The 17,912-nt window shown below is 31.0% G+C and overlaps 1 protein-coding gene across 1 annotated transcript in view; it reads left to right on the plus strand.

Annotated features, from left to right (window-relative positions):
* The window catches only part of EPHA3 (EPH receptor A3), a 350,090-nt gene that overhangs the window by 303,807 nt on the left and 28,371 nt on the right, over positions 1–17,912 (plus strand). The window contains 2 exon segments of the mRNA XM_049785721.1: positions 4,417–4,478; positions 7,698–7,907. Coding sequence (XP_049641678.1) covers positions 4,417–4,478; positions 7,698–7,907 — 272 coding nt within the window.

Consider the following 17,912-nt stretch of genomic DNA (forward strand, 5'->3'; position numbering starts at 1 on the left):
TTGATTAAAATGAAATTTGGAAAAATTGATCATATATTTTTATGTGATCCAATAGGAAACCAACAGAAAAGTCATTCTAATTTATTAGTTCATTACAATATACTTCTGAGTTAATATAGGTATATGAAATTTAAAATAAAAACTTTCACAATAAAAATGATAACCTTGAAATAGGCAAGCATATTTTTTAAAAAGTTTGAATTTTTACTCTCCAGTTTGTGATTTATTTTTGCTTTCATCTAGATTAAGATTAAATGATACAACAAAAGCGACTCATAGTGTTTTTAATTCTTTCGAAAATAAGACATAATGTGTGTAAGATGCAATAATAGGAGTGAATGGTATTTCCTTGGAAATCCTAATTAAATTATTGGTAATTTATTATTTATAAATTATTTTTATATCTTATTTAAAATGTTTTGCTTCATAAGTATTTCACAATCCTATAGGACTTTTTGAAAAATGACTATTTTTATTCATGTTTATCAAAAACTAATATTTGATCATTGTAAAATGTAAATATTTGGCTATAAAAATTTTGGAGGTTAGGGATTTGGGGGGCTTGATAGGTAGGATGTTCAAAAGTTATTCTTGACTCTGTAATAACGAATGATACTTCTGTTGCCACTGAGGCGGGGGGTGGGGTGGGGGTATGGGATGCAAGAGATTGAACCGGGGTTACTTTGTGCAAGGAATTGTCTTACCTGCTGTACTATTTATTGTTCAGGGTCCTGTTGCCATTGATAGAGTATCTTGGGGGATGTTCTGGACCAGGCTCGGGGAGGAGCAACTGGGAGTGGGGAGGGAAGAGAAGAGATGTGCAAAGCCACACACAAATCCTCCAGGAGCTACTGCAGTGAAACAACTAAGCAATCAGGGCCTGGCCAATTGGAGAGACAGAGTTGTGCGCAAAGTTTAAACAAAGAAAAGTGAAGGTAACTACCATTAGCAGATCATTAAGTGCAGTTTTCCAAACCAACTAACTTGGCCTAGGGTTGGGCAGGGTCTTGTTACAACATGCCAAGTGTTGGACCCTGATGAGTGCTCTTCTCCCCAAGGGAAGGGGTGCTGAGACCTACACTGATTCTATATTTAGGGTTACTTTGGCGAGCAGGTTAAAGTTATCCTTATAGGAGTGGCCGCTTGTAAGAAGGCCTTTCCTGCCTTTGATCACAGTCCCAACCTAGTTCAACATGACATATATCTTACTCTTCTTTTAAAGAGAATTTTTGTGATTAGAGAGAGAGCTTAGAATCTGACATTCTTTGATATTTTGAATCACATTTATCCTATCATCGCATAGTAGTTCGATGAGTAGTAACACCTCTGATCCACTGTGTACAGGTAGAGAAACTGATTGCAACTGACCAAATTATCCTTAACACCTGATTATGAAAAATCGCAATAATATATACTTACAAATGACTTAAGAGTGGAAAATTTTCACTAAAAATTTTACCTTATTTATTTTATTTTGATTTTGGCTTCACTAGGCAGTGTTCAGCTGTTGCTTTTGGTTCTAAGTTCTAAGTTCTAAGTTCAGGGATCACACCAGGAAGGTTTGGGGAACCATATATGATATTAGGAATCAAACCAGGATCAGCCTCTTCCAAAAAATGCTCTACCCAATGTGCTATTGCTTCAGCCCATACAAATTGTAATTTTTCTCATTTTTGCTTAACCTTGATTTTAGTTAGTCAGAATAAAAATGATGGATTTTATTGTGTTCGTTCAGTTTTGCTTCAAGATTTTGAGGGCAATACATGTCAATTGCTATATATATATTACTATACATATACATAGTATCTATAATACCTATATTCTATATATATATTAAAGAGGTAGTATCTTTTATAAAATGAAGATTCACATGACAGAGCCTGCAAATTTGAAGATACATTGAATCATGTGTAGATAAACAGGAATTTTATAGAATAATTTCCGATTACATTTGATATATGTTGAACCATATTTTTATTACTAGTTTAGAGTTTCCTTTTACTTTAACCCTTGTGATTTTGATCATGAAAATGGTATTGTTTTCCAAGGTAGACTATTTATGATTCTGTTTACTCTCTGTCTGTACAGTTGGGTTTGATAAACTTTGAAGTTAATACAAACCACATGGTCAGTTTTGTCCATCTTAATTGATGTGTTTATAAATACATACCAAAATTATAGTTCAATGTAGCCTGATCTGATTTCTGAATGTTCATGGGGCTTTGACTTAATTGAATGGTTTGATTTTTCAACTACTTTTATTTCCTTACCCAAACATTCTCCTATACATGCTAATGAGAAATGAAATGGTCATAAGGCTGAGAGCCAGAAGGAAAAGAATGATAAGCAAAGGGTAGGTAGTGCACAAATAGAACAACTGTCCACTGTAATTTAGAGTAACTGTGTGAGGTAAAGTTTATGTGACTGTATTTAAGGACTAAATTGACTTTGATAGCATATTATTCTTTATAGAAGAGTGCTAACTACAACATATAGAAATAATGATTTATGGATAATATGGCAATTCATGATTTTATTTGTTCATGCAATTTTTTATACTACATTTAATTTTAGTTCAGCCTCTGGAAATAGTCTTAAGGCTTTTTGACTTATCATTTTGGAAGATATAGATATTCATATGGAAATGCTGTAAGTTTTCTTTCTTCATAAATAATCAAGTCAAATATATGTAGAATTTAAAAACATAAATTCTAAGGTCTTTAGGCTTTGGCAAAATATTTTTTCAGATATTATCAGATCAACTAGTTTATAATTATATAAACTGGAAAACTTCATAGAATTCAAATATTTATTTGTCTCACTTCTAACAAATAAGATGTATGTCTTGGAATAGATTTACATATTAAATAACTTTAATAAATATTATCTTAGTGGTACCAAACTGTATGCATAACTAATAATGTTTTAATTTAAATCTTTTTAAAAATGAATTACAGTGTGACTCTTACCTGAAAGCATAAAATATAAAATACCTTATATTGGTTTTAGTTACATCTTTGGTGATTCAACTCCATTGAAATGATAATAAAGCAAAATAAAAGCAAATAAATGTATTATAACAAAGTACAAACTTCTGCAGGTTGGAGGAAAATATTCAACTCTGCACGCAAGGTGAACTCTGTTATCTCTCCAGTCCCGAAATTCAGCATTTTAATGAATTTGGAATTTATTGAATTACCATGATGAAACTCTTCAGTATAATAATTAAAATTTGTAAAGCTAACTCTAAAGAGAATGTGGTGATAGCTTTATGGATAAGGTACTTCACTTGCACATAGTCTACTTATTTGATCATTTTCACCAAATATGGCCTGTTATTAATAACCCAAATTGATCCCTAAGTGCAGACTAAAATAAGACCTTGAGTATCTGAATGTTCTCTAAAACACCCCAAGCAAATTAATCAATGAATCAACAATGATCTTACTTACATGAGATATAAAAACAAATAAACAAACAAATATAACAAAATACAATAGTCCAATGAAAATAAATTCATAGATTCTTACCACAGAACTGAGTTTGCAAAGGGTATGACAAGTTTGCCAAAGTCTAGAAGTAAATCAGTGGGTGAATTTAGAGATTATTGGCACTTAGTGACTGGTATTGACCTGTAAGACTTTTTTCTATAACATACAAAGTTTACTCATTGTAAATGAAAGTATATGTTAATAAAATAAAAAAATATAAGTAAAGAAAAATTTTAGCTAAGAAATATAAGCATCAGGAAAAAAGAAACAATTTTCTAGTTCATTCTGCCAGAAATAATGGACCTCTGTAATATTATGAGTTTCATGGATAAGTGTTTAAAGATCTAAAACTGGGTTGATTTATAGCTCAGCCGTCAAACACTTGATTTCATGGGTTTGCAATATAACAAATATATATGTATGTATTATGTTTGTTTTATATATAATTACATAGGTGCATAAAATATTCTTGAGGTATTTGTAGTAGTACTTAATCAAGAGTTAGACCAGACCTTATATAGTTAGGTAGTTATATAGTGGAAAATAAATCCAATAATGGTGTACTTACTTGCTGTACATGCAGGCGGCCTAGGTAAAATTCTATCAAAGAATGATCCCCATGAAACCATTTGGAACCCTTCTCTTCCCTTTTTTTCCCTTCCCTTTTCTGCCCTTCCCTTCTCTCTTCTACCTTTCCTTTCCCTTGCTTTCATTCCCTTCTTTAAACTTCCCTCTTGATAGACAGTTTTTAAACCACAATCATTATTGTTTTTCTAAATTCTTGAGCATAATTCTTGAAAGTAGGGAATTTTATTTAACTGCTCTTGGTCAGAAGAAAACACCTAGCATATATCTCTGTAAATATGTATATACATATAAATTTATTATATTTATGACAATGGTTCATTTTACTTACTATATATAGGTAAACCAGTGATGATTGTCACAGAGTACATGGAAAATGGTTCCTTGGACAGTTTCTTACGTGTAAGTAGATAAATTTACATGTTTTTATATTTATCTTATTTTAGGCATATATTTGTGAGTGTATTTATAAAGATGGGCTGCTGGGGCCAGAGTGATAGCACAGCTGTAGAGCATTTGCCTTGCATGCAGACAACCAGGGACAAACCTGGTTTCGATCCCCAGATTCCCATATGATCCCCCAAGCTTGTCAGGAGCAATTTTTGAGCACAGAGCCAGGTGAAATAATGGGCTGAATTACTACAAAAATTTGATAATGCCAATAATTTTAATTATTAATACACCAATAAATATTAAAAAGAAACTTTAAAGTAAAATTAAAATTTACTGGGATAAAATAGCAAATAGTGGTAAATTACTTTTTAAATTTATAGCATTTAAATATTTGACTCATACTGTTAAAATATAGTTGTGAAGTTTTCTTTAACCTTCATTATACTTTTAAAAGATATATCAGTGGATAAATAAGTAATTAAGTTTTAAAGATATATATATATATATATATATATATATATATATATTGGTGTAGGATACTCTACGACTGGTAGAAGATAGAACATCAGTTACTTAGTAAAAGCTAGTCTGAAAATAATCCTGTGCTATTGTACCAAAATATTTTAAATTAAAATAATTTGTTTGTGATATGCATATCAATATATAAATGTATATATCAATATTTAAATGTTGGTGTTTCAGTTTTTAATTATTTTAGTAAAATTTTTAAGGAAATGAAACTATTTTGAGGAGTGAAGAACATTGATCACAAAGTTCTACAGGAAATAAAAAGAACATAGGCCTATTCATCATGGTTCTTTCTGCCCTATGTTCATAGTAATATTAAACACTATGAGAGATAGATACCAGATAGATTGATAGAAATAAATACATAAAATATTTATATTTATAGGTCATATCTATGCTAAATATAATCATGGATAAAATTCTAAATTTTATGTGACTGGGAAATGTTATGTAGGTGTGTGTGTGTGTGTGTGTGTGTGTGTGTGTGTGTGTGTGTGTGTTTGTGTGTGTGAGTGTGCTCTGACTTGGAACCCAAGCCTCTTCCTCTTATAATCAAGGAAGCACATCCATAGCTATATTCCTTTTTTTTTTTTTTTTTTTTTTGGTTTTTGGTTTTTGAATCACACCCAGCAGTGCTCAGGGGTTATTCTTGGCTCTATGCTCAGAAATTGCTCCTGGCAGCCTCAGGGCACCATATGAGACACTGGGATACAAACCATCATCCTCTTCATGCAAGACAAACACCCTACCTCCATGCTATCTCTCTGGCCCCTATATTCCTTTTTTAATTTTAATTTTACTGAAGTTATTGAGATTTAAAAAGTCCTTTATAGTTGGGTTTCATATAAAGTGAATCAAGGTCAATCCCACCACCAGTGTTGACCTCCCTCAACCAATGTTCCCCAGGTGCTTCCCATATCACTCTCCCTTTCCTCCAAGTCTGCCAAAATAACAGACCCATTTTAAGTTTATAATGTTAAAGTTTGGGTATTTTTATTATATTGTTGTTGACTTTGGGGAATATTTAGTTCTCTCCTTTATTTTTATCACTACCAATGCATCTGAGACCACTCAACCCCTAGACCCTACCCTCTCATATTTGTGGGTTGTTTTTTTTTTTTTTTTTTTTTTTTTTTTGCTTCCACTCATATTCTTTCTGTCTCCTTACTATACTCTGGAGCCAAATGGTGTTCGAAACAACTACCAGGTGTTCGAAACAACTACCATATCCCTAGTATTTCTTCATGGAGTCTTTCTAAATATCACATAGAATGATGTTATTCTATTTATCCTTTATCTTTTGGCCTATTTCATTTAACATAATATCTTCCAATTCCATCCATGTTGCTAAAAATTAATGACTTCATCATTTCTTACAGTTATGTAGTATTCCATTGTATATATTTATCACATCTTCATGATCCATTCATATGTTGTTGGATATCTAGTTTGATTTCAAATTTTATTTATTGTTTTGTGTGTAGCAATGAAAAGCATTATGCCTTTTGAATGAATGCTTTTCTGTCCTAGAGATAGATACCCAAAATAGGAATTGCTGAGTATTATGTCAGCTCAATTTTTACCATTAAGCATAATGTTGGCTATGGGCTTTTATAAATAACTGTTACTATCCTGAGAATGTTTCCTTTTCTAAAGTTTTCATAATGAATGGGTGTTAGATTTTGTCAAATGCTTTCTCTGCAATGATTGTTATGATCTTTTATCCTTCCTTTTACTTATATGATGTATGGTGCTGCTTAATGTGCATATATTGAATCATCCTTGCATCCCTGGGATGAAACTCACTTGGTCCTGATGCAAAATTTTTTGATGCGTTGTTGGATTCAGTTTGCTAAGAATTTGTTAAGGATTTTGCATCAATGTTCATCAGTGCGATGTGCCCATTGTTTTCTTTCTTGGTAGTATATCTGTCAGCTTTGGGGATGAACATGAGTGACTTTTGCTTCATAGAAGGTAGTAGGGAGGACTCCCATCTCTTCAATATTTTGGAAGAGTCTCAGATCAATGGTAGTAACTATTCTCTGACTATTGGATAAAACTCATACCTAAACCTGTCTGGTGCTGAACTTTTATTCTTGAGGATTTTCTTAATAAATATTTCAATTTCCTTACTAGTGATTGGAAAGCTTAGGCTATTTACTTTCTCCTCATTGCAGAAATTTGTCCATTTCTTCAGGTGCTCTAGCTTAACAATAACGTATATCATAATATCTTCTCAGGTTGTCTTTGATTCTTGCGGTTTTGTTTCCTTTTATTATTATCTAATTTATTTGAATATTTTCATATTTTTCTATGTGAGTCTTGCCAACTGTTTCTATATCTTGTATATTTTCTCAAAAAAAAGCACCTGGTTTTATCAATTGTTTGTATTATTTTGTTTTTTTTATTGTTGATCTCTGCTCTGGTTTTTATTATTTATTTTCTTCTGCTTGTGTTTGGATTTCTGCCCTGATTTCAAACAATATAACTTCTTGTTACAAAGAAGTTCAAACTATACCTACTTCTTTATTTTGTTTTATATTTGTACAGCCAGTTACTTCCTAATTTTGTTAGGTGGGACATTTCAGAACCAAAAATTTACCATTCAATACAGATGAGTGTAGCCAAGTTACAGATTTAGGAAAGAGCCAACAACTGATCATACAATTTCAACAACTGAATATTTGTAATGCTTCTCAGAAACATGACGCCCAGTTTACAGTCATCCAGCTCGTAGGAATGCTTCGAGGGATTGCATCTGGCATGAAGTACCTCTCTGATATGGGCTATGTTCACCGGGACCTCGCTGCGAGGAACATTTTAATCAACAGCAATTTGGTGTGTAAGGTTTCTGATTTTGGACTTTCACGTGTTCTAGAAGATGACCCAGAAGCTGCTTACACAACAAGAGTAAGTAATGTTTTTTCCCTTTATAACTTTATTTTCCATTTTGCATCAGACTGAACAGCAAAAATAAGAAAATAAAAACAAGCTTTCCACATGTTATATCTAATTATAGATCTCTATCAAAGAGAAACTTAATCTATAAAATTAAAATGTTTTGTTTTGTTTTTAATAGTTTTATAATGGTTACCATTTATGAATGAGGGGTGCTTTGGATGCTTTCTTTTTATACATTGATTTAATGGTTCATTCAGAAGAGGCAACAGTATCTTCACATGTCTATATTCTTGGTATTTTTATTCTTTACTTGATTTTTCAGCATGATTCACTCACTTTTACTAAATAAAAAAAATATGGAACCAGATTATTAGAATAGTGGGTATGATACTTTATTTAAGAATGGCCTGCTTGGTTCAACTGCAGTATCCCACATGGACCTCTGAGCCTGTTTGAAATGTTCCCTGAACACAGAGCCAGGAGTAAGAGACTGGAAAAGTCTTACTACTGAAATATAAAAATTATAATTTTAAAGCATTGTAAATTTCAAAAATACTACATGTTCATATTCTATACATTTTAAGATGAAACCATAAAAATGAGAAAAACACTAATTGTCTGACACAAAAAACATTTAAATTGATAATTTCGACCATTTTTTTACATATTTGTACACACAAACATATGAAAAGATACATCTAACAGTAGACATTCTTTTTTTTTTTTTTTTTTTTTTTGGCCACACCCGGCGGTGCTCAGGGGTTATTCCTGGCTGTCTGCTCAGAAATAGCTCCTGGCAGGCATGGGCGACCATATGGGACACTGGGATTCGAACCAACCACCTTTGGTCCTGGATCGGCTGCTTGCAAAGCAATGCCACTGTGCTATCTCTCCGGGCCCAGGTTTGACCATTATTTGTAAATGTATTATCTATGTCAGGTTTATGAGAAATTATAAGCACATTTCACATTAAAAAATTGGATTCTTATATATACACACATTTATATACTTGCTATAGGAAATTATATATATGTTGATATATAATTAATATATATTCTTAATTCAAAATTCATCTAATTGTTTCTAATATGTTTATTAGCAAAGTTATTTAAAATGTCACTTCTTGTTTGATTTTGTTTTGTTTAGAAATCACACCTTAGAGTGCTTAGCGCTTACTTCTGGGTATGTGATCAGATATATATATATATTAACCGGGCTTAGTATACCATAGGAGACTGAACTGGGACTGAACCCAGCTTTACTTTCTGCTAGGCAAGCACCTTACTTTCTTTCCTGTTTATTTCCTCCATAATTTATAGGTCTAGAAAATGAGCAATGCTTTAAATATCAACAATTTTCTTCTTAATTCAAATATTATTGATTTAAAATAAAAAAGCCAAACCTACACCCATTTGTTGTTGTTGCTGTATTTTTATAACTCACGAATTTTAATAATCTTCTAATAACTGCTGAAGTTTTCATGATTGCAACTGGAGTAAATTCTGAGAAACAGTCCAATATGCCTGCATGTGCTTCAATAATTAATCCGCAGATATAGAAATATAAAAATGGAAGAGATAGTAAGGTTTAGAAAGATAGTACTGTGGGTAAGATACTTGCCTTGCATGCAGCCAAATCAGGTTCAGTCCCTGGTAAGTGATCCCTAAGTACATAGCCAGGAATAAACCCTAACAACCAGTGAGTATGTCTTTTGGGCCAAAAAATAAATAAATAAATAAATAAATAAATAAATAAATAAATAAATAAATACAGAGATATACATGCTCAATGTTAAGAAGATACTTCTTGACACATTAATGTAAGAATTTGAACTCATTAATTTATACTTCCTTGTTTTCATTTCCCACTTTTAATTTTAGCTTGTGATGCATTTTCTTTTATTGTAAAACTAAGAGTTTTTTCTAATTGTGATTAGGTATAGGGAGGCAGAAAACAAAGCTGAGGAAAATATACAGTAAGCCAAGGATATGATTTGAATAAGTTTATATAGATGTTCTTTGTAAAATTAATTGAAACAAAGAATTTTAAAAATAATTAAAATAAAAGCAATACTAGCTAAATTATTTGATCTTTGTTTTATTATAATTCTTTTAACTTAAAATAATTTTATCTGCTCTGATTCATTTAAGCTTTGGAAGTTAATTATATATATATATGCATGAGCATATTTTAGGTAATATATTTGTATTTATATCTTTAGAAGAATTAAATAAAAAATAGTATAGAACTACTAAAAATATTGGAGAGTTTTTGTACAAAGTTATTTCATAACTGCCATACTCTAACACAGAACTAGCTAAACTGATACAAAAATGTGTTCACTTTGTCTAGAAAGAAAAGTCAGTTAAAGTAGAATTCAACATAGAATATACTTTCTTTAAGGATTTTGAAATCCAGTTCCTAAACTTAATGAATTTAGACAGTTCTGATGAGAGATTTGGCTAAAAGCCTGAAATTATCAAGTCCTTAACTGGTCTGTTCATTCACATTTGGTTAGGGTCAAGTTTTGATTTCTAGAGATTCTTAAAACTCTAGACACTGAGAACTAATACCTTGTATCAGCCCCCTTTTTCCCCCTCTAATTATCTCAACAGATATATCCCTGTTGACTTAGGCAATGCTTTGCTGATCCATAGTTCACATTGCCTGCCTGTGAGATCTGTCAGGTTGTACTAAGTCTTACACAAAACTTTGGAGAGTTCATTTCAGTGAACTCTAAGTAATTGAGTGTTTAACCTGGAGGCAAATATTGGCTTCTTAGGTTAGAAGTGGAACTATAGTGATAAATCACTTCATTCAATGGTTTAGCATCCATCTATTTTCAGGAAATAAAGTTCACTCACTATAGATAGCAGCAGACAAGGTGAAGGGTAATCCTAGAAGACTCCCAGGGGAAGCATCTGTACTAATCCCTGGTAGTTCAAATCTAAAGGCCATTGAGAGAATTATTCCAGCAGATGTTGATTGCTACAAGGATCAAAGACAGATGATCTCTTAGGTAGCAAAAAGCTTTTCCTTGAACTTTTAATATTTTTCAACATCATGTGAAATGCAAGACGTTCTTAAAATGCAGGGAAATCGGCACTGTGCATTAATTATCCAATTAATGAACTGCATATGACCTTACTATATTTACTATACTTTACCTTACTATATTTTTCAGTTCAACAAAATATCAAATTCATTTGCTGAATAATATCTCTTTACAGTAAGACAATGCAGACATTTATAAGTACCACATCTCCCCAAACATATATTCTATTAAGGACACAGCTGTTTTCAAAGTTCAATAAGGTTTGTATATATTTACAACCCTTATTCTAACTCACTAAATCTCATTAAAAGGTTGGTACTTTAAGTACACATATTGAAATTTTCAAAGAAGAAATATTATAAGTAAATCAGAAATATTTATTTAGTATATCAGGACACTCAATATTTTAATACAATCCATAGACATTATTATTATTTTTGACTTTGTACAAAGTAAGCCAAAATATAATAGAAGTTATTTTAATAAGTTTCCAAATGTTGCCAACATTGCACACTTGACTAAATTTATGACTATGAATTGATATTTAGCTTGAGTTAAATAATTAGTCTAATTAATTTATTTGCACTATTTTAAAGAAGCCTTTATTACATGTATTTTAAAAGGTTTTTCAAAAGTCAGATTATTTTAGACTCATTTTAGAAGTCTAAAAATCATCTTTATACTTGCTATTTATCTGGATTTAATATCAAACTATAAAAGTTGGAAAAACAAAAGAGCATTAATCAATTGAGCTGCTAGAAGTAGATAAAAATTTTAGATTATCTTTGACTTTGTATGACAAATTATTCTACATAAAGGAGAAAAGAAACAGCTTAAACAGTAGAAACAGAATGATTTGAAAACTCAAAATTTATTATATCAACTACACCTAGGACTTTTTATGTCACAAGTCAAATACCCCCTTCATTAGTTTAGATAGAATGATAGATATATGAATGATATATGCATGATACATATAATGATCGATTTAAGTAAATTCTTTATTAAAATACATTTAGAAATATACATCTTCAAAAATGTTATAGTAGCTAGTATGCAGACTTTTGCAAACTAAGTATATTAGGAACTTAAAAACTAAATTTAAATTTCTATTTGATTTTATAAAATTAGGTCATTCATAATCGTTTTGATGGTGTTTTGTGGCAGGAAAAATTTAGTATGTGATGATACTCTAATTTTAAAGTAGCCCATTGGAAGATGTATTGGGCAGTTACTTAAAATAAAAAAAAAAAAACTTTTAAAAGCCCTCACATATAAAATAGAAGAGAAATTTCTGAACTGGATAAAAAGACAAGTAATGTAAGCTAACATTTGGTTGGGTAGAATAGGGGAACTCATAGATTTTTGTGGTCACAATCAAGAGAATATTCATGTCTAAATTTTGTGAAGATTACTTGTAGGAGATTCTTGTATATATACTTTATTTTACTTTGAGTTGTTTTACAGATGCTCAGCTTGAATTGCAACAACTTCATCATGAAGTGTGACCAAACTAAAATTTATTGATCCAAGCTATTTCTTTCATCCATATTTCAACCCAAATTGGGCCCTGAAGGATTCCTGTCTAATTTCTCTAAGCTAATGACAGTTGTATTTTATAGCATAGATATTGTTAGCTCTTGGAGTTAAGAGCAATTTTAAACTAAAATTTTTGATCATTGATGCCTTTCTCTGATAAAGTGAAAAGTAATGTAGAAGGCCAAGTTAAGTTTTAATAGCTATAGAATATTATCACATTTTTAAAAATAAATAAAGGAAAATGTGATAAGGAACTGAAAAGATTTAACATATAGAGGATTAAAAACTCAAGAAAGTATTTTATTTGGCTAAAACCTAGCTACAAGATTAAAATGAACAAGATCTCTCTTTTGTGATCTAAAATAGACAAAAATCATCATGGGATATTTGAAAATCTTTGGGCAAAAGTTTCACATAGTCTATATAAAATTCTAGATGAATTATGAGCCCTACTTAAATTTTGTCTCATAATTTTTGTCTTACAGCAATTAAAAAATTAGATCTCAAGTAGGGATGATTTTGATAGCTAGTGGGGACATTGGAGACATTTAGGGAATGTCACAATTGGGAACAGGTAAATATGACATAATTAGTAGTAACTAGAGATGATACAAAGCAACCTAAAATACACAGGATAGCCCTTACACAAAGCTTCTGCCCTGTCTGTAGAAGTCAACTCACTCAATTAGTTCTAGTGCAAAAACAATGCATCTTAAAATTAACAAACATGGGTATAGAACATATCAAGAATGAGAATTAAGATGTCTCTCTCAGTTTTTTTTTTTTAGGCATGCAGAATTATCTGTTTCAAAGACTTGGGAGAATACATTGGCATTTTGAGAAAACTGTGAAACAGCTAACGTTCAAAAAGGCTTGAAATCATTATGTATCTATACTAAAATTGGCTAATTTGACTGCACAAACTATTCTTTATATTGCTTTTCAACAATAACTTCACCTAGAAATAAAATATTATAAAGTAGAGAACTTTAAATTTAGATTCCTATGTTAAGCTGTGTATATTTAGAGATAAAATATATCAGGCAGTTGTTTTCTGAATACCCTTGACAAGTAAAATAATTCAATAGTAGAAGAGTAAGATAACATTGGGTCACCAACTTGCATCTGATTCCCAGTTGCCCCACCTTTAATTTCACAAGACCTAGAAGTTCTCTAGTTATAAACATGAGGTAGCAATATTTCTCCAAGAGGAGATTTCCAACTATAGTATCTAAAGAATTTAAGGAAAAGTGATACATATTTTATTGTCTGCTGGATTTTTATCTGTAATGCATGAAATTATTTAAAAAATGGGATTGGATGAGGGTAATAAATTTGTAAGTCTGAGAACTCATGGAATAATGAAGTTGAGCAGAGCCATAAAATTTAGAACTTTACAAACTGCTTTAAATGTTGAACTGATCAAATGAAAATTTTATACTCTTGTTGTGTTCAGAGAAAACATTTATAAAATTAAAAAAAAAGTTACAATTTTTCAACTTTTATGTGCTTTACTATATAGGCCCAAAATGCAGATTTGATATATATGAGTAACAGGAAAACTTACATTAAGCACCAGAACGGTAAACAACTAAAAAAAAAAAAGTCAAAATTTGCACTTCAAATTTAACAAATATCAAAATGGGAAGTTTTTGCTATTTCTTAGGTGACAATTGTTCAACCTGACAAAAATATGTTCCCAAAGTAGCGCAGTTAGCTGAAATATTTTAAGCAATAGTACAAGTCTTTATTTCCTATGGTTCCCGGAGTCTGGCAGGGAGTAATCCCTGAGCTCAGAGCCAGGATTAAACCCTGGTGTGGCTCCAAAACAAAACAAACACACAAACCAAAGAGTAGGTGTAATACAAGTAAAATGTAGTTTGTACTTGATCAGACAATAAATTCAGCAATCTTAATAAAGTATAAGGTTATTTTATAATGTCTGTCTATATCTATATCTTCTACAGAATATATTGATATCAAATTTAATAGCATGAAGCAGAATTGAAAATGTAACTGAACTCAAGTTTGCCTTGCATGCAGCTGATGCAAATTTGTTCCCCGGCATTCCCATATGGTCTCCAGTGTCTGGAGCAAACTCTGAGCTAGGGTCAGGAGTAAGCCCTGAGCGCCACCGGTGTGGCCCCAAAACCAAAATAAATAAATAAATAAATAAATAAATAAATAAATAAATAAATAAATAAATAAGTAACAGGGCTAGAAAATGTAAAGAGCCGTTGTGGAAAGGACATAAGTATTGGAAGTACAAGGACCCAAGTACAATTTCTACACTGCAGTATGCATGACTATTAGGAGGGGTCCCTGAGCCTTTTAAGCACTATATTGAAGGCATATCAAAATAAATATTATGTCACACATTTCCCAAATTCAGTTTTGCTTTTTCTGTGACTTAGACATTGTTCTAATAATTACACAGTGAACACAAGTGGACAGCACTTGCTTAGAACTTGAGATACATATGCTATAATATAGAGGTATAAACTTAAATATAGATATTGATGGATTCAAATTATATATAGTCATAGATGAAATATATATTTATATATATAAATTACACATATATATATATTTGTAAAATATATACTTATGTCGGGGCCGGAGAAATAGCATGGAGGTAGAGTGTTTGCATTGCATGCAGAAGGAGGGCAGTTTGAATCCCAGCATCCCATATGGTCCCCTGAGCCTGCCAGGAGCGATTTCTGAGCATAAAGCCAGGAGTAACCCCTGAGCGCTGCCAGGTGTGACCCAAAAACCAAAAATAAATAAATAAATAAATAAATAAATAAATAAATAAATAAATAAATAAATAAATAAATAGAATATATACAGATATTTATTATGAATCTGCAACAATGTGCAAAATGGAGGAAATACTTTTCAAGTTTCATTAGAGTTTAAGATTATGGAGACTCAATATTCTGCCAAGGAAATTAGCATAATATTATTATTATTAGCATTATTTAATAATATTTTTGTATACCACAGTTCCACATGATAACCTTTTTTTAACCTTTATATATAACATTTAATTTACCATTTAATAATTTTACAGTTATTTTTACCAAATTCCTGCTAATAATGTCTATGCATCACCCTTAAACTCTATAATTCTCTTGGAATTTTTTTTCTCTTGGAATTTCTTTACCAACATGCATATTACAGTGTATGTAGACCACCACATATAATTAAACAGACATAGAAATAAACATATATAAAATACATTCATAAATTTCTCTTCGTTCAGCATGCATACATATTTAGAACAGCAAGTAGGAAACTTTCAGCATATTTTCATTTTCATTCATTTTCCTATAATCATAGAAAACAAAAGGAAAAAGACCAGTAGGGAAAAATAGAATAAAACCATAAAAACAATCTTTGCAACAAGTTTAATAAATCTCTTTTTGGGAGAAATTGGAAAAAAAAAACAACAAAAAAACGAACAAGTGACTCATCGGTGTGAAGACTTCTTAATTCAGAGACATGAGTAGTCCCTGGAACAACTGGGATCACCAAATTAATTAAATAAGAAATCTTTTTAAAAATAATTTAATTATTATTTAAAATAATTTTAAAACCATTTATTTTTACCTCAGTGGATTAAAAGTCTTTCACAGTAATATTTTAGGTACATAATGACATTGAATCAGGGGCATTCCCACCACCAATGTTGTCCTCTCTCCACCCCTGTTCCCAGCATGCATCCCATATACCCCTCCTTTGCCCTCTGGGCTGCTAGTATAAGTGGTCCCCTCTGTGTCTAGCTTGTTGTAGATTGGGTATCGATTCTGTTATCATTGGCTTTGGATATAAAATACATACAGATGTGGCTATTTCTTTCATTCAAAAGACCACTTTCCAGTATCTCAAGAAAGTTTATTAAAATTCATTCAATGCTCTAGAAAATAATGTTAAAGCCCTTAAGCTGATATACCTTAGATATAAGCTATTTGCATATTGGTTTTAGTAAAAGACAATCAACTATTACTTTGTTCATGAAGATCATCAAGCTATTTTGATCATTTCTGTATTTTAATTTCAACTGTTTACCTTATGAAGTGTATATATAGGCATGTATATGTTTATATAGGCATATATGTATATAAACATACATCCTATATTTTCAAATAGGTAAACAATTTTCAGCATGGGAAATATTTTTCAGTGCCTATTTATACCACTAGTTCTGGACACTATAAAGATAAATGGCAATACTATATATAATAAATAAGACACTTTAATAAAATTTTTAAATACTTATTTTATTGACCTCAAAATATAACTCTGACTTCTGTTAACTTTCAGATATTTTTAAAGATAACATTACACTATTGCTTAATTTGGCATTTGAATAAATTGGGTTACAAATAAATGCATAAATCTTTTAAAATTAAAATTAATAGATGATATTATAAGAACTTGGAGTGGGTGTTTACAGAAAAATAAATTAAAGGATATAAATTAATATCATTTCTTTGGAGATCAAGTTTTCAAAACAGAATGGTGAATTATCAATTAAATTTAAAGAGGAGATAGAAATTTTTCAGGACCTGCAGAAAACAGTAAAAACAAACTAAAAAAAAAGCAGAAAAGAAATTGAGTAAGCATGAATGAAAGAATAAGAAAAGGAGAAAAGAGTGGAGAAATCTAATAGTTTGCAGTTCTCTTCTCCATGATTATGTTTCTTTTTTTTTTTTCTGGTTCTAATCATTACTCCTCCTTACTATGCTAAAATTGATATTATCTCTCAGTTACTCCAAGTCTTTCTAATTCATGCTCCCATCTCTCTAATTTGGTTAATTTTAGTCTACTATTGTAAGTTATCAAATATAGTGCTGTTAAATACCATATTTTCCGGCATATAAGACAACCAGTTGTATAAGACGACCCCCTAATTTTACAGTTAAACATAGGTTTAGGCCTATATTCACTGTATCAGACAGAACGTTCCTATGCTGCAACTGTGAGCCAATCACAACAAGCAAAGGTTCAAAGGTTATACTGTAATAAATTTACTCTCTGACTCTGGCCAATCTGAGCAGGCTTTTTACAGTGTAGATTTGGGTACAAAACACTGTCTAATTTGCATGCATCAAAAGCCTGCTTGGATTGGCTGAGTTAGAGAGGCTGTCCATGCAGCCTTGCAGAGATTGGTGCAGGATCGAGTTGGAAAATTCTTTTTCTGGCAATAGTCAGACAAGTTTCGTTTAGCGGAATATTGAAACATTTTTCAGGATATACTCAGCGTATAAGACGACCCCCGAATTTCGGTTGACTTTTTTTTTGTTGTTTCAAAAGTCTTATACACCAAAAAACACGGTAATCTGTTATCTATATATATTATTCGTATTTTTATGTTTTCTTCAAATCTATTGTAAATCCTACCTCCTTCATAGATT

The sequence above is a fragment of the Suncus etruscus genome, chromosome 13 (genome assembly GCF_024139225.1).
Source record: "Suncus etruscus isolate mSunEtr1 chromosome 13, mSunEtr1.pri.cur, whole genome shotgun sequence".
In the NCBI taxonomy this organism is placed as follows: Eukaryota; Metazoa; Chordata; class Mammalia; order Eulipotyphla; family Soricidae; genus Suncus; species Suncus etruscus.